The sequence below is a fragment of the Megascapheus bottae genome, chromosome 8 (assembly GCF_031878675.1).
Source record: "Megascapheus bottae isolate mThoBot1 chromosome 8, mThoBot2.hap1, whole genome shotgun sequence".
NCBI lineage: Eukaryota > Metazoa > Chordata > Mammalia > Rodentia > Geomyidae > Megascapheus > Megascapheus bottae.
Window position 1 is genome coordinate 32072471 of NC_143516.1, and position 18593 is coordinate 32091063.

At 37.4% G+C, this 18593-nt stretch overlaps 1 protein-coding gene across 6 annotated transcripts in view; it reads left to right on the forward strand.

Moving 5' to 3' along the window:
• The window catches only part of Fam184a (family with sequence similarity 184 member A), a 92750-nt gene that overhangs the window by 42985 nt on the left and 31172 nt on the right, over nucleotides 1-18593 (forward strand). For all 6 annotated transcript variants that reach the window (XR_016536477.1, XM_090338210.1, XM_090338212.1 and 3 more), the window contains exons 7-9: nucleotides 6216-6377; nucleotides 9412-9533; nucleotides 13405-13555. Coding sequence is in view for 5 of the 6 variants with exons in the window: in XM_090338210.1 (XP_090194336.1) it covers nucleotides 6216-6377; nucleotides 9412-9533; nucleotides 13405-13555 (435 nt within the window). In the remaining variant the exon portion in view is untranslated. The remainder of the gene's footprint in view (nucleotides 1-6215; nucleotides 6378-9411; nucleotides 9534-13404; nucleotides 13556-18593) is intronic.

Sequence of the window (18593 nt, forward strand, 5' to 3'; positions counted from 1 at the left end):
TTTAAAAGAAAAATTAGGTTTATGACTTCTAGATATTGGCCTCTGAAGTAAACAAATGAAATATTCTTTAGCCTGGAAAAGAAAAGGCCCAGAATAGGGTAAACACAAATGTTTTAATTTTTTAAAACCTGGAAGTAAAACAATGTGAAGGCCATTTACAATATTTGCTCCTCTTTCCCACTTCTGTCTCAGTTGAGGTTGTTTGCTGGAAGCCCTCCCCACTATCATCCTTCAGTTTCTTCAGGCGCATCCTTCATGGCTTGCAGGGTCATCTCCCTCACACTAGCTCTGGCCTTGACATGTGTCATCTTTCCAGCCCCTCCTACCTTAGCAACTATTACTTCTTATCACTCTGCTTCTGCCCGCAAAAACCAGACCAAAATGTGCACCAAAGTGTGCTAGTACCCCTAGACAGTCTGACAGTTCCCCCTCCTTATCTGAGTTATTTTTAAACCTCTGCCCAGAGAAAGTTCCCTTTGGGAACAAGGAAGCCATAAGGTTTTTATTGATCCTAGCCTAGTCTGGCTTCTGTTGCCCAAGACCCACTGCTAGTTTCATAATTGCATACCTCTTTCAGTAGAACTTGGCTTTCCTAGTTTCTTTGACCCACCTCCATCCATCACAGGCACTTCACTGACCATGTGTATGCCCCACTCCGTCCTCAGGCTTCCTCTTCCACTTCTAAGTGGGTTAAGTATTCTTCCAGCCTACACAGTGTAACTTCACTGACAGTAGTTCTAGGTAATATTGTCTACTTGCTTTTCTTCTAGCTACATCTTCAGTTATGTTTTAGAATCCTGCTAATGTCTTGGTGCCTCTTTAGAATGGCTTCCAACAATGCACGTGGCTCAGCCTTCTGCATGCTCTGCTCTCCCCTCAGTCTGGGATGTCTTTTGGGTGTCTTTTCTCTTGCCCTGCCTTGCTGAGTAGGATCTCTAGAGATGGTAAGCATTGTTATTTTGCTTCCTGATCTGAAAGGAAAGGGTATCAACATTTCCCAGTTAATTAAGATGCTTCCCCAGAGTTTCATTTTGTAAGTGCCCTTTATTATATCAGGGAAATTCCCTAGAAATGAGAGTCTCATTTACAAAAAATAAACAAACAACATGAATAGATGTAGTTTTCTATGCCTATTATGATCATGCTTTTTTTTTTTTTTGGTCAATCATGGAGCTTGAATTCTGGGCCTGGGGTCTGTCCCTGAGCTCTTTAGCTCAAGGCTACCCACCCTACCTCATGAGCCATAGCCCCACTTCCCATTTTCTAATGGTTAATTGGAGATAAGAGTCTCACAGACTTTTGTTCCTGGGCTGGCTTTGAACTGCAATCCTCAGATCTCAACCTCCTAAGAAGCTAGGATTACAAGTGTGAGCCATCAGCGCCCAGCTATAATCATGCTTTTTAAAAATTGCTACTGTGGTACCTTATACTAACCAACTTTCCCATATTCAAATCAACCTTGAATTTCTAAAGTATATTCTAGTTATTATATATATATATTATCCTTTTAATAAAATGCTAGATTCCATTTGCTAATATTTGTAGTAGAATTCTTGAGGCTGAGTTCCAGTAAGGTTGGTTTCTTTGTAGTTTTTCATACTATAATTTCATGATTTTCAAGTCAAAGTTATACTAGCTTCATAAAATCAAGCAGGACACAGGCCATCTGCTTTTTGGAAGAAGTGTATGAGGTTCAAATTATTTTTCAGTGCCAGTTGCATTGTGGTTGGAAACTGTGGTTTATATTAATACGAATTTTGGCTTGTGTTCAACTTAGGTTTGTGACCTAGAACAGGAGAGAAATTAAATTTTCTGAGCACAGTCAGTTTTTGTCATGCAATAGAGACTACATGCCTGTCCATAAAAATCAGGATTAGCCAGGTGCTGATGGCTTATACCTGTATTCCTAGCTACTCTGGAGGTTGAGATCTGAGAATAGCAGTTCAAAGCCAGTCCTGGTAAGAAAGTCCATGAGACTCTTTATAGACAGTTAACCACTAGAAAACCAAAGTGGCTGTGTGGCTCAAGTAGTAGAGTGGTAGCCTTGAACTGAAGAGCTCAGGGGACAGTGCCCAGGCCAAGAGTTCCAGCCCCACTACCAACAAAAAAAAAAAAAAAAAAAAAAAAAAAAAACCACTCAGGATTTATACTAGTTCCTTCAACATTTCTGTGTTTACTCTGACATTATCTTTTTGTCATATTATTTGCTAAAAACTGACATCATGTTGATTTTCTCATCTCCCCTTAGAGTCTGTCAATTTTTGCTTTGTTCAGTTAGTAACATTTCCATAGTTTCATGAGTTCGGAAGCACTTATTAAGTAATGATATTTTCTGGTTGGTGGCAATATTTCAACAAAACGTCACAAAACTCAGACCTGGGGCCTGGAGTTTGGCCTAGTGGGTAAGAGGCTTGCCTAGCATGCACGAAGACCTGGGTTCAATTCCTTGGTACCACATACATAGAAAAAGCCGGAAGTGGTGCTGGTAGTGTTCTAGCCTTGAGAAAGTCCAAGGATGATGCTTAAGCGCTGAGTTTAAGACCCAGGACTTGGGAAAAAAAAAAAAAAAGGAAAACTCAGACCTGTTAGTTTAAGACCACAAGAAAGAAGAAGTGGGTTTTTTTTTGTCGTATAGGTTCATAATGGCCCTGGAAAATAATATTGGAGATTTCAAAACTGTGACATGGGAGATAGTCTTTGAAAGTAGACATAAATTTACCAAATACTGAAATAATGGAAGTTAATATGAATATGAAGAACAATGTTAAGTATAGTCATTGGTAAATAGGTTTCAGTGTCTTGGCAAATGATTATTTCTCTACCTCATCATTATTAAGGTTTTATGCTTTGTTACTTGCCCACCAGTAGAGCTATCACTCCTTCTCTACTAAACATAACAACTAAAAAATGTCTCCATACATTGCCAAATGTTCTTTAGGAGCTGTTGACCCCAGTGACAACTACTATACTTAATTATAAGGTATATATGGGGCTTAACAAAGAAATATAATAGAAAGGAAGTTGAAGACTAATTGTGAGGGGATCTTGTTCAAGGCAAAGATTGTGGGCTTATGGTAATGATAAAATTATATTAAAAAGAGCCACCACGGTATCAATGGTAGTTTAGAAAAAAAAAAAAAAAAAGAATTTCGGTAGAAAGATGGGTGCAGTGGCTCACGCCTGTAATCCTAACTACTCAGGAGACTGAGATCTGAGGATGAGGCTGAAAGCCAGCCCAGGCACTAAAGTGCATGAGACTCTTCTTTCCAATTAAGCACTAGAAAACTGGAAGTGGAGGCGCTATTACTCAAGGGGTAGGGCAGTAGCCTTGAGCTGTAGAGCTCAGGGACAGCACCCAGGCCCGGAGTCCAACTCCCAGGACTAACAAACACACACACACACACACACACACACACACACAATGACTTATGAGGGAAAGGGAGATGGTGATTAGAGATCAATACGTGACTTAAGATTCTGTTACCATAGACCAGCCTTGGGATATGATTTGCAGATTGTAAATTGCATTTTGACTTGGAAGTAAAACTGGGAATGGAAATGATTATTCCAAAGGAAAATTTAAAATACTTTATAAAGTAAATGAGGTATTATTTGGACAGATAATGATGCTGCTGTCAGAAGACAGAAGTTATAGGAAGGAAAGTTTCTTAGAATGACAAGACAATGAATTGTTTGGATATGCTCATTCTGAATGCATCATGAGATAACTTAGAGGAACAGAGTGGAGAGTTGAGGGTTGGAGCTAAAGACTAGGTGGTGCTAGTGAGACTAGAAGTCTGGGTCGTGCCTTTAATTCTCTCAAGCTAATGAGTAGAGTGAGGAAGGGAAGGACAAGCACTGAGTTAACAGAACCAGGGAAAATAACTGAGAAGGAATCAGAGCATAAGAACAAATATTAGTCGATGTCAGAAAGCCGTGAAGACAGCAGATATACAAAAGAAAGTTAATGTCATACAGTGCTTAGAAGTCAAAGTATAAAGCCCCAAAAAAGTACACTAGGATTCCTGAGAATAATTCTACAACTTCAGTGAAAAGATAGATTCTAGCATTCCTAGTTTAATTTGGGTAATATCACTCTGTAGAAAATGTACAATTGATAAGCTTAGGACAAAGAAGATCTTCTAACAAGATACCAAAGTCATAAATCAAAAACACAATATTTGTACTATTAAAGCTAAAATGTTTCCATATCAGAACAACCATAATCAGAATTAAAAGAGAAAAATTGGGATGGAGTTAAGTAGTTGACAAATTGTACAGCCCACTAAGAATTTGTGTCTTTAATATTGTAAGAATGTTTACAAAGTAATAAGAAAAATATAGACACTGACTTTTATGGGGTAAAGAACATGGAAAACAATTTTAGTGTTTGCTATAATTTAAGAACTAGAAATGAAGTGAATTTGATGCCATTACCATTACCACAATGATAAAATTAAGTGAGACCATACAGAGTTGATGAGGATACAGAAATAAACACTTAGAAGTTGCTGAGAGCAACATAAAATTGTATAAATTTCCCAGGAAGAGACTCAGCAGCATGTGTGAGAGCTGTAAATAGGCACTCGGCTTTACTCAACTATTTCAATTTTATATTTTGAACTTAAGCAAATAATTAAAGACTACTGACAAAATTTCAGTACTGTTTACAGAAGAAATTTAGAAACAATTTACATTTCCCAGAACCATCTCCCTAAAAAGGGGGAGTCTTTCCTTGATTCATGTGAAGTGTTCTTTACGCCTCTCTACACTCAGGAGCTGCTTCCACACCTAGGGGAATGTCTGTCTTCTGTTTAGAGCCACAGTGTGGTCTAGCAGTGGCCCTGATAAATTATAAAACTAGAGAAACTGAAGTTATTGGAAGGGAGGGGCCTTTTAGAAGTTAAATATCAACATATTGAGATGTTAATGACATTTTATCTCTTAGTTGCTTCTATTTTTTTCAATAATTGTCTTATTCATTTATTCAGTAAGTATTGATTGGTATTCAGTAATAAAAGACTGTGGTAATGGGTTGTGCCTGTAATATTACCTACTGGGGAGGCAGAAATTAGAGTTCAAGGCCAACTTGGGTAAAAATGTGAGACCTCATGTCAATAATCACTGGATATAATAGTTTATTCCTGTCATTCAGCTATAAAGAAAGCATAAATAGAATCACACTCCATGTTAGCCCCAGCATAAACATATGACTGCATTAAAATAAATGAATAAAGCAAAAGGATTATGGGTGTGGCCCAAATGGAAGAACACTTGCCTAACAAGTAAAAGGCCCTGAGTTCAGAACTTACTAGAGAGTAAGTAAGAGAGAGAGAGAGAGAGAGAGAGAGAGAGAGAGAGAGAGAGGGGGGGGGGGGAGAGCGCTTTCATTGTAATCTCTATATTTGTAAGGAGTACCCAGGTATTATTTTTAAATGACCAAATGTAATTTTTATAGTTTTCATAAGACTTTTTAAAAACTAGTTTAATGGAGCATTTTTCTAGACAGTTTAAAGCATGGCATTCATGGATTTGATGCTCACTATTAGATGGCAGTGATCTGCCCTATAATAAATTTGCTCCTAATTTAAAGAGTATAGAAATGCAACTCTTAAAAGATTTCATGAGACAAGTTTTTTATGGAAACACAAAAATCAACTTATTCTGAAGGCTGTGTGTACCAAGTAGCCAACTGACAGAGTGCACTTGCACTCTTGTGCGCTCTCTTGTGCACTCTTTCTCTCTCCCTCCCCTCTCTCTCTCCCCTCTGTCTCCCTCTCTTTCACTCTCTCCCCCCCCCCCCATTCCTAGAGCTTGAACTCAGGGCCTGGGCATTGTCCTTGACCTTTCTCAAGGCTAGCGCTGTATCACTTGAGCCACAGGATCACTTCCAGCATTTTCTGTGTATATGGTACCAAAAAATTGAACCTAGGGCTTCATGTGTATTAGGCAAGCACTCTACCATTAGGCCACACTCCTAGCCCCAGAGTTATCTGTTTATGGTTAGCAAAAAATAAAAAAAAATAAAAGCAACAACAACCTCCCCCCAAACTGGACTTAAATAGAGAGGACTCCATTTTAGAGGATGAGTTGAGTGCTTCCTCCAAGTTCATGGAGAAAGCACCCCTTCAGTAACAAAACAACTCAGGACAACTTTTAAGAAGCTGTGAAACTGTCACCATGCGACATATGTAAAGTACCCTGTTTCCTTGCAGATTGGCCGCCTCCAAGACCTGGTAAGGAAAAGTGAACAAGGGCTTGGCTCTGCTGAAGGACTCATTGCGAGTCTTCAAGACTCCCAGGAAAGGCTGCAGACTGAGCTTGACATGACTAGAGGCAGGCTAAAGGAGACCAAGGAGGCTCTCTTAAGTGTCGAGGTAATCACATAATGTTATGTAATCTTACAGAATGAAAATATAATTTAGCTATTTTGCCCCAACTTTACTTAGATAACATTGTATATAAGGGTGTGTAAGTTTTTTGAGTTCATGGGACAAAGTACTTCAAACTAGATGGCTTAAAATGAGAGGAATTTATTCTCTTGGAGTTCTTCAACCCAGTTTAAAATCAAATATCAGCAGGGCCCCTCTCTTAACTCTTCATTACAGTTCTCCAGTAGAGTTCTCCATTGCATTTCCCAGCATTCCATAGCCCCAGGCACTCCTCTCTGTGGACCACATAATTTCTGCATTCACATTGTCATCTTGTAAGTTTACTAGTCATATTGAATTAAGTGCTTCCTTTATTGGAGTAACCTCATTTTTACTGAATATATCTTCACTGACCTTGTTTCTAACTAAAGTTACATTCTAAGATGGGGTAAGCCAGGCTGTTAATCCTTCATGAAATCTTTTTAGAGACCATGTTCAACCCCTAATATGTTCAAATACAATATGGACAAATCCTTTTACTGCTGAGACTTGGAACTTACATATATAGAAAATGTGTTTCTCTGTTTTCTACATATTTCCAAAAAGGTAGTGCCTTTCCCTTTCAGGAAACAAGGCAACGTTTTCAGCTGCTTAAATATTTGTAGAAAGATCCCAGGAATGTAGTAACCAAGGGGCCCTTCCTGACATTTTCCTGCAGAGGTGATCTGGGAGTGTTGGTCCTGTTTGAATTACATATCCAATGTTCAGTGCCACTTAGTGTAAAGCCACAGCCCCTCATCTTCACAGTGAAGGATGGGCAGGGGAATAATCAGAGCATTACTGTAATAATCAAATGTGATAGGCCTATTACAGCACAGTGCTCATCAAAATAGAAACAGTAAATGTCAAGCTTTTCAACTTTTTTTGTTTGCCAGTAGAGCTGACAACATTCCAAAGTATGTAAACAAGGACAGTTGTGGATATTTGCACGTTTATACTTTGCATATTATCTAAGGTAGAATTATGTTGATTACTGATTATATTTTTATTTTTGAAATGTGACAGCATAAGCAAGATTATTATGCTTACCTTTCTCTAGTGGCTATGTGATATGATAGTGTTCTGAAATAATAAAAGGTTAAAATTTAGAGTTATTATACTCTACAGTTTGGTAAATTTAAAGTATGTTATGCCAAACATTGTCTATAGTCTCAGTGGTAGCATTCTATATCATATAGCTTAATTGGTGACTAGACTACATTAAAAGAGATTTTCCCTTTGAATAAAAAAGAAAACGTGTGTGTGTGTGTATATTGGTCGTGGGGCTTGAACTCTGGGCCTACGCATTGTTCCTGAGCTCTTCAGCTCAAGACTACTGCCCTACTCCTTGAGCCACAGTGCCACTTCCGGTTTTCTGGTTAATTGAAGATAAGAGTCTCATGGTCTTTAGTGCCCAGGCTGGCTATCCTCAGATCTCAGCCTCCTGAGTAGCTAGGATTACAGGCTTGAGCCACCAAGCCTAGCAGGAAACTTTTTTTAAAACGAAGTGTGGGAATTTGTGTTTGCATTGTGTGAAGAAGAGGGAAGAGATGGTTCTGAGATCAAATCCCTTGCCTGTACATGCCTGGCAAATGTTCTGCCACTAAATTATGCTCCTGTAGCTGAAATACTTCCAGTGATTTTTGAGTAAGTACAGGTTGTGTTACTATAGTACATGTTTTTAGGTCTCTCTCCTTGATGTATCCAAGTTCCTGGCTAAAGGTATTTTGTTCCAGTGTTTATAAAATGTCTCAGTTACTTTATTTCCTTCCCTTCTCTGTCTTGCCATTGTCAGCTTATGGATTTAATTTCCTGAATGTTCTTATCTTAAATTCATTTCTATCAAACAGTAGAAAATATAAGCAACTGTTCATTTAGTAAAGTGCTTTGCATTGAGGAAAAGAAATAGTCTTGGCCAGGTACCAGTGGCTTACATCTGTCATTCTAGCTACTCAGGAGGCTGAGACATGAGGATCAAGGTTCAAAGCCTGCCAGTGCAGGAAAGTTCATGAGAGTATTATCTCCAATTAATCATCAAAAAGTTGAAAGTGGAGCTGTGGCTCAGGGATAGAATGCTAATTCAAGTAAAAAAGTTCAAGCTCCAGTACCAGAGCACACAAGTTATTCTACTCCATTTAATGCTAACTCTGGTAGAAAAAATATTATTCTTACAGGCAGAATATCAGAACAGAACAGTTATCTGAATTTAGTTTTCAACAGTTACTAAAGGCCAAATCATCAGTATTGAATAGAATTTCAATACTGATTTCCTTTTCTCCATTAATTGAATATGCCCCACAAACAGCCACACCATGCTGTCTAACGATCTGCATGGAGGCACTGTGGTTATAGGAAGATGGACTATCGTCTGCTCTCTTCTGCCTGGAACCTTCAGAACAGCCGCTGTGCTGCCAGCAGCCCTTAGTTGCCAGTGTCATCCAAACATGGCTCTAGGAGCAGCTTGATTTATACTAATGTAAGGAAATTTCATATATTCTATCATACTGCCACAACACTAAACACATGGACCATGGACTAAGAGTTACAATATAAGAATAATAAAGCTACATGTTTTGTGTAATCCAGTCAGTGGGATATAAAGAAAATGCTTAAGCTTTGAAGAAATAACAAGTTTTTGAATATGAATACCTGCGTGTATGTATATAGGTAATTCAGTAGTCAATCCCTTATTCAATATACATAGTAAGAAAGGTATTATTTAGATGAATAATCCTGATTTTGAATTATTTAAATAATTTGAAACAGAATAAGCAATAACTAAAGATTATTTAGGCAAGAGCATTTGCAATGAGACATGATATACATTAATGTACATATATTTACTGTCAGATAATCTTAAACAATTCTCACAGAGAACATTATCATTTATTGTGCGATGAGAATTTACAAGTCATACTAAGAGCACTCTGCTTCCTGTAACAATCATTGGTATTCTTTGCTTTTGAAGACAGGTCTTTACTGAAATGTTTTTGTTCTCCAGACTGAGCTGGAACAAGAAAGACACCTGCATGAAGAAACTCTAGCTGCTATGAAAGAAGAAGAGAAGCTCCGAGTGGACAAGGTGGCCCATGATTTAGAGATAAAGTGGACAGAAAATCTTAGGTACAGTTCTGCTCTAATCTTATCCATACAGGCAAGGAGCTTTCCTGTCATATAGCTCATGCTAGCAATATTTTATTTTTATTTTTATTTTTGCCAGTCCTGTGTCTTGAGCTCAGGGCCTGAGCACTATCCTTGGTCTTCCTCAAGGCTAGAGATCTACCACTTGAGCCTCAGCACCACTTCCAGCTTTTCTTTCTCGAGGCTAGAGCTCTACCACTTGAGCCTCAGCACCACTTCCAGCTTTTTGCTATGTATGTGGGGTACCGAGGAATTGAACCCGGGTCTTCATGCATGCTAGGCAAGCACTCTACCACTAGGCCAAACTCCCGGCCCTAACTTTAAGTTTTTTTTTTTTTTTTGCCAGTCGTGGCCTTGAGCTCAGGGCCTGAGCACTGTCCTTGGACTTTTTCAAGGTTAGAGCTCTACCACTTGAGCCTCAGCACCATTTCTGGCTTTTTTCTATGTATGTGGTACTGAGGAATTGAACCCGGGTCTTTGTGCATGCTAGGCAAGCACTCTACCACTAGGCCAAATTCCTGGCCCCACTTCCAGCTTTTCTATATGAATGTGGTACTGAGGAATCAAACCAGCGTCTTCCTGCATGCTAGGCAAGCACTCTACCACTAGGCCAAACTCCAGGCCATAGCAATATTTTTTTAGAAATTGCACATTGATTTATTTTTTCATATATTTTTATTGTAATTAATAGAAGGGTTACATTATATTGGCCAGATAGAAGATGCATTACTTCACATACATTGATACCCTTTCTCATGTCTTGGTCCCCATTTCCCTCCCCCCACTCCCACCCCTCATCTTGTTTTCCTCCCTTCCCTATCCAATTTCAAATAACCAAATATGCATATATCCAATATATCAGATAACAAAGTGAAATACTGTAACAATATGAGATAACCAAGGGACAGCAAAAGAGATGAGAGATAACATGGTACATTAAGGACAACAGTCACTCATATGGCTTTTGTTTCTTTATCCTGGAGTTCCTTACTTTTAGTGTCATACTATTTGGCCTAATGTCTCTAGATTTTGTTCTATTGTAAATCTCTGCTAGGAGAGCCCAAGGTTTCTACTGATTATGACAAATGAGGGAAACCATTGAGTCTATGTTCCTTTGAGTCTGGCTTACTTCACTTAATATGACTTTTTCTAAGTCTTTTCATTTCCTTACAAATGAGGCAATGTCATTCTTTCTGACAGCAGCATAGAATTCCATTGTGTATAAATACCACATCTTGTTGATCCACTCATCAACTGAGGGACATCTGGGTTGGTTCCATATCTTTGCTATGGTAAATAGTGCTTCAATGAACATCGTTGTGCTAGTGGATTTAGTATGTCCTTGTTTCTGGACAATTGGGTAAATGCCAAATAGTGGAATTGTTAGGTCATAGGGGAGCTCTATGTTTAGTCTTTTGAGGAACTGCCATACTGCTTTCCATAGTGGTTGAATGAGTTTGCACTCCCACCAACAGTGTAGTATTGATCCCTCCTGGCCACAGCCCCCTCCAGCATCTGTTGTTATTAGTTTTCTTGGTCCTTGCCATTCTAACTGGAGTGAGGTGGAATCTTAGAGTTGTTTTGATTTGCATTTTTTTATGACCAGAGATGTCGAGCATTTCTTCATGTGTCTATAGGCCATTTTGATTTCTTCTTCAGAGAAGACTCTCTTTAAGTCTTTGGCCCATCTTTTAATGGGATGGTTGTTATTTTGGAGATTAGTTTTGGAGTGATTCAATTTTTTGAGCTGTTGATATATTTTAGATGTGAGGCCTTTGTCTGTTGTATCATAGCAATATTTTAAATAAATGTTTCCCATGATCTGCTATGGAGAGTGTAGTCTTACTTTTTCTAATTTAAAGTCAGATTCACTTTTCTGATTTTCATTTCTTTGCCTATAAAATAGCAAGAGATCTAACCTGAAGTCAGAGGTCTTGTTCTGTTGTCTGTTCTATAATTGATAAGTTGATAAATGAGTTGTCTTGGGTAAGTTACAGTCCTTAAGTATAAATTAACCTATTCTGAGCCATGGGATTTTTAAAAAGATTTATTAATTGTTTTTTGACATCATATTTCAAATGTCAAGTTTAACAAATAAGTATTCAAGAGTAGGATCTCTATATGCAATCACTGGCACATAAATTTCAGAAAAAAAATAAAATTAAGCTGAGACTTTGTATGTCATAGATACATATCGATCTCTAGAGCATTATGTCTGTAGAGTATATATCCCATCATAGATTATATGTCTATGTAGTTATATTTATATCTCTAAGATCATGTCAATGACTTTGAGTACTTGAATATTGAGTCATCGCTCTTGTACTGTTTGGATCTAATATCCATATATCAAGGAGACCATGCACCTTTTGTTCCTTTGGTCTTGACTTATCTCACTCAACATGATTTGTTCTACTTCTCAGAAAATGCCATTATTTTATCTTGTGTGGTGGCTATATGGAATTCCATTGTATATTTGTACCACATTTTTTGTATCCATTCATCTGCAGTGGAGCATTTGGGTTGTTTCGATCGCTTGGCTATTGTGAACAGTACAGAGATGAACATGGCTGAGCAGGTGTCCTTATCATATCCTTGGTTATGACGCTCAGGGTAGATGCCCAGGAGTGGTATGGCAGGATCATAGGGAAGGTCTGTGTTTAATTTTTTTCAGGAACCTCCAAACTGCCTTCCAGAGTGGTTGTACTAGTTTACATTCCCACCAGCAGTGCAGTAGGGTTCCTCTTTTTTCACAACCCCGCTAGCATTTGTTGTCTTCTGAGTTCAGAATATTGGCCGTTCTAATTGGGGTAAGATGGTATCTTAGGGTTGTTTTTATTTGCATTTCCTTTATGACCATGGATGATGAGCATTTTCTCCTATGTTTCTTTGCCGTTTTAACCTCTTCATTTGATAAATCTCTCTTTAGTTCCCTTGCCCATTTAGTGTTTGATTTGTTGGATTTGGGGGGCTTTGGTTTCTTGAGTTTCCTGTAAATGTTGGTATTAAGCATTTGTCTAATGTATTATTGGCAAATATCTTTTCCCATTTGGTTGGCTGTCTTCCTACTTTAGTAGCTACGTCTTTGTCTATGCAGAAACTTTTTATTTTTATGTAGTCCCATTTGTGGAGTCCTTCTCCAATCTGTTGTGACCTTGGGATTCTGTTCAGGAATTTTTTGTCAGTGCCTATGAGTTCCAGTGTCTCTCCTACTGTATCAGGTAGCAGTTTCAAGTTTTCAGGTCTGATATTGAGATCTTTGATCCATTTTGAGTTAATGTTTGTGCATGGCGGCAGGCTGGGATCAATTTTTAGTTTTCTGCATGTGGCTCCCCAGCTTTCCTAGCACCAATAATTGAAGAGGCTGTGTTTATTCCACTGTATATCTCTGGCTCCTTGTTGAATATAAGTTGACTATAGATATGTGGTTTTATTTCTGGATTTTCTATTCTGTCCCATTGATCTTCTGGTCTATTTTTGTGCCAGTAACAAGCTATTTTTGTTATTATCTGAGCCATGGACTTTTTTTTTTTTGCCAGTCCTGGGCTTGGGCTCAGGGCCTGAACACTGTCCTTGGACTTTCTCAAGGCTAGCACTCTACCACTTGAGCCTCAGCACCACTTCTGGCTTTTTTCTATGTATATGGTACTGAGGAATCAAACCTGGGTCTTCGTGCATGCTAAGCAAGCACTCTATCAGTAGGCCAAACTCCCAGCCCCTGAGCCATGGACTTTTGAAGAAGAATATTTAAATGTTCACAAAAAAAAAAACCCAAAAAACCTGTGAACCACTACAGAATAGTCCTTGAGGTAAATAATTCTCTTTACAAAGTAAATGCTGTGTGTTATTGTAGACAAGAGTGTTCCAAACTTCGAGAAGAGTTGAGGATTCAACATGAAGAAGATAAAAAATCAGCAATGTCTCAACTGCTGCAGTTGAAAGAACGAGAGAAAAATATAGCCAGGGATTCATGGCAGAAGAAAGTGGAAGATCTTTTAAACCAGGTAGCTAATAGTCTGCACCTAATTCTCTAGCTTACAAGAACATTACAAAATAGTGCTTGTTAATCTTCTGTATTTTGATATTTTTCTGTAATTTTGTATTTTTGTACATTTAAAAACTGGAGGCTTAGAGACATTCAGGACATGTGGACATGTTGGTATAGAATCTTATGTGTACTCTTACATTTTGAGAATAATTTATAAACATGTAGTTTAGTTTGTGAACTGAATACATAAAAGACCAAAAGGGGAAAGCTAACAATTCTTTGAAAATGTACAATCTTTTTTAAGCTATTAATTACCATTTGAGTGCTAGTTATTAAATGTATCGCTTACTGTAAGTGAAGGTTACTTCTGTCTAAAAGACATATACTTTACCCCTTGGGACATACATAAACAAAAGGCAGTGATATTTCTAGGCCTGTCTTGTGTCACATTCTCTTATTACCAAAACATATATAATTACAATGAAAACAGTTTGCATGTTACTTGTTTGTGTAGCTTCTAAGTTTATAAATCCTTTTCATTCTTCTGCTAAACCAGTAATTAAGTAGAGTTGACTGTATGAATCACTAGTTGATGAGCATGTGCAGAACTTGAGTAAAAAGCAGCTTGTAATTTAGTGCTAGAAATCCACTATTATCTTTCTATTTTGGATCATAGTGAATTTCAAATGAATCGGGATAGGCTTTCCGTAAGATAGTCTTCCAATAATGATTGGGGCCTGACAATTTGTGTTTGATACCTTCATAATAATTTCTCATTTGCTGTTCTTGATGTAGGGTCTCACTCTATGACCAAAGCTGACCTTTAATGAGCAAGAGGCAGCCCTGGCACATATAATGACATGAGGTTTAAATGGTTACGCTTTAGTCAAAGGCAAGATGTGCCCTTAGAATAACCAGTGCATCTATTTGAAATCTTAGACGAATGACATTCCTAATCTTTAACTTATTCTAGCTCAGAAGTTAGAAAGAAAATATTTAATAGAATTACTGACCAACAGAATTGTTTTTAATTTTAATTTTATTCTCCTTGTTTTCATTTCATTTCATTCATAGAATCAAACAGAAAATAGGGAAACAGATCATGTAGGTGTACAACTGGGGAATTAAGTTTGGTTCTATTTTGCAAATGTGAACTTTGAGGCCCATTTTAGCTAATTATAGCCAAGTATATGATACCCTTTTACAAGCCACAAATTTACAGTCTCATAGTAAATATGGATGCTTATATAGTCAGTGACTTTGTATTGTTATTACCATACTCATTTCCATCAACCAATACCATCCATATTTCTGCAGTCTAACTTTCAGTATTTTTAAGTGCTATCTGAAGTAATTGTGATTTTTCTCTGATCCTATCTTATTTTCTTTTTAAGCCCTCAACAGAATCCATTCAAAGATGGATGGGATTGAGAATCCATATCAGAACCTTGTACTTGCCTGAAGCTCTGAATTATAATCCCAGTATCCTATACAAAATCTATTTAAAACTCTTCTAACCTTTACTCATTGCTCAGCTCTGGTCACTTCTGTGATTTTAGATATTTGTTTGAGCTACACCCTCACTTCCTGGTAGCAACTTTTTACCTCAGATTAAGCTACAGTAGTGGAATACTCTAAAAGAAATAATTTATAAGCATTATCTTTGTATAGTTCTTGAGGCTGGACGTGAAGTTCAAGGAGCTAGCATATTTTGTGTCAGGTAGAGTGTATTTATTTGTTCATAGAGAGCTTTCTTAAATGATAGAAGATCAGGAAGGGCTCTTTGGAGTCTCTTTATAAGGGCACTAACCAACATGAAACTTGTCCTTATGACCTAGTCACCAATCACAAGTCTCATTGCCTTGGTTGTTAGGGTGTCAACACTGGAGTTCAGGGGTAGAGGATACACACATTCAGTCCACAGCACTAGAACACCATCTAGTCTTACAGTTGAAATGACATCCACATTAATTAGCCATTTCCAAATCTAAATCTCCAGGCATAAACCCAAGTTTATATATTTTTGGATAACTAACAAGCATCTGAATGAAATATATACTGTCAGCTTCAAAGATATTCTTACTCCCTCGTTTCTCGAACCAGCTTGACCTGTTGGCTTTATTGCTTAACTGTTGCTGCTCATATTTCTGTGAATCTCATTTATTCTATTCATTCAAAATGTTTTCCAATTCTATCAATTTCCTTTGTCTTCTAGTAAACACTTATCCAATGAGCCACTATCATTATGGTCTTTCCATCTTTCCTCCCCAGTTTGGCTTTTCTCAAAGCACTCAGTGGATCTTTTAGTATATAAGGGAGCTCATGCCACCCCCTTGCCTATAATTTCCCCAGAGAATTCCACTAAATGGAGATTATTGGCTGGACTCCTTGTTCTACAAGACCCATACCCCACACTTCTCCACAGATATACTTCTTCTCTACCAACCTGCTTCCACCTCATGGTCTTTATGTTACTTCATCTGTGCTGTATATTATTCTTCCCCTGGCCTTTGCATGGACCCCGTTTAACTGTTACTTTAAATGGTCTTTCTTTACTGTCAACCCAATATTACCTCCAGGCATTTCCTATCACAGCAGCCTTTAAAAAAATCACAATATTGATTATAACCTGTTTTTATTTTTGTCATGATTGTTTTGTTGTCTTTGGTAGCTCTGTAGCTCATTTTGCACTTACAGTATTTTCTGGAATAGGGTAGCACTCTAATAAGTATTATCAAGTGAAAGATTAAACAAAATGACTCTTAATAGTAGCCTCACTACTCAGCAGCATTAACTGTGTCCTTAAGGGTATGCATGTTTGTGTTATATATGGTCTGTTAGCTTCCTTGAGGCCACGCCCTTTGGTTCAGATGTTGCTTTGGTCCACAGATACTTGCAGACAACAACAAACCATAATGTGAATTTAGATTCTAAATGCTCAAATATGTTTTTGTCATAAAGGACCTAAAACATATACTTAGGGAAATGAAACTTGACTCTGATTTGTAGTGTTGTTCTGCTTTTCCAAAAAACCAATTAAAGAACATTGCTTGTTTATTAATAACATATATATTTTTGTCTGATATAATACCTTAGAATGAAAAATAATACCTATTTTATAAGTATAGATTAACTTTTAGTATTAAGATGTTATTTCCCAGAAAATCAGGTAACACTACACCTAAAAGTACCTTACATTTTCTTAAACTCTATAAAAATGTGAAGAAGTTATACTTTTCATTATTATGTAAAGAATATAGTGATGCAAAGGAAAAAAAAATCTGGGCCAGGAGTTTGGCCTAGTGGTAGAGTGCTTGTCTAGCATGCACGAAGATCCAAGTTCGATTCCTCGGTACCACATACATAGAAAAAAGCCAGAAGTGGTGCTGTGGCTCAATTGGTAGAGCCCAGGCCTTGAGAACATCTAGGGACAGTGCTCAGGCTCTGAGCTCATGCCCAGGACTGGCAAAAAAAAAAAAATCTGTGGTGACTAACGTGTAAAATTATCATTTAGACTGAGAAGCTATGAAATGTCTGGAAAGTTTCTTTTTTCACCTAACTTTTCAGCTGTAGCAGCTGTGGCACACTTTACCCCAGAATATCAGTTAGTAAAATTTTATTTTCAAATAAAATTTACCTTTAGTTTGTAACATTCCAAGGAATAATGATACCATTTTAGGAATTCTTAAAATTCACATTAGCAACAAAAATTGAAATTGTATTTTATGAAGGTAAAAAAGTACTAAGGTGGTTAACAATGGAATTGCACTTCTCTCTGTATTTGAAGGGCAGGGATGTAGGTTCTTCCCAATAATATAGCCTGTCTGAAAAATAAACAGGTCATAAAGAATTTTGCCCTGTAAATCTTAAGGAAAGGGAATCAGAAAGCTGAAAGGCATCTCATCTCCTTTTCCCCTCAAGTACAAGACCAGATTTATTCATAAATTTTCAGTTTCAGTGCTTATCCCACATTTATTTCTAACCCAATGTTATGCTAGTCAAGTTTGTATGTGGCAGCCATTTGCTAGTTGTTTATTGGAGAAATACCAGGTGCCATGCTGTGAATTATTATAATGGAGATTTCAGGGAGGGATTTAGTACAATAATATCCTTTCTGAGTCTTTCAATAGCAATCATCACTTTATTGTTGCCATTTTTATTTTCTTTTTTTTTTTGCCAGTCCTGGGCTTGGGCTCACGGCTTGAGCACTGTCCTTGGACTTTCTCAAGGCTAGCACTCTACCACTTGAGCCTCAGCACCACTTCCGGCTTTTTGCTATGTATGTGGTACTGAGGAATCGAACCTGGGTCTTCATGCATGCTAGGCAAGCACTCTACCACTAGGCCAAACTCCCGGCCCGCCATTTTTATTTTCTTCAAGTAGTTTTACAGGGGGGTTTCAGTCAACATACCATATTATGAGTACAGTAGTGATCCTCTTTTAAACTCTGTTTTACATATTTTCTAATCCAGTATTTTGCCTTTGTACATCTGCCAACTCACAAATGTACCAGACAGTTTTACAGATAGCATAGAGAATGTCTTAAATTTCTTTCTAATTTCTTCTTTAAAGTTATTTTGGGCTTTTTCTAGAGCATATTATCATTAATGTTCTGTGTTTTGCCTTCCCCTTTTCTCTGTCTTTTCTTCATAGAGTTGATTTCTTAATGTTTCCCTTTATCCCTGTGATCTTTTTCCTCACAGAGACACTCTCTGGGTGAAGCTTTGCATAAGTCTATCAACAATGTAAGTGAATGCACTTACTGCTTCCACACAAGGGCATGGTACACTTTTGATTTTGCATAAATTTCATTGCTTTAAAGTTTTAACTTACACAAAAATGCGCTTTGGCATTCAATAAGACATGTTTCGTTTATGAGTAGTAATAGCTCCTTTCAGTCACTCATTTGTACATATGCATACATCTACCATATTGTATTCATAAATGCACATTTCATTATAAAGCTAAGCAAGATTTTACATCTTAAACATAAAATGTATTATTTTAATACTAACTTTGAAAGACAAATATTTTTAAGAACTATTTAACTACTT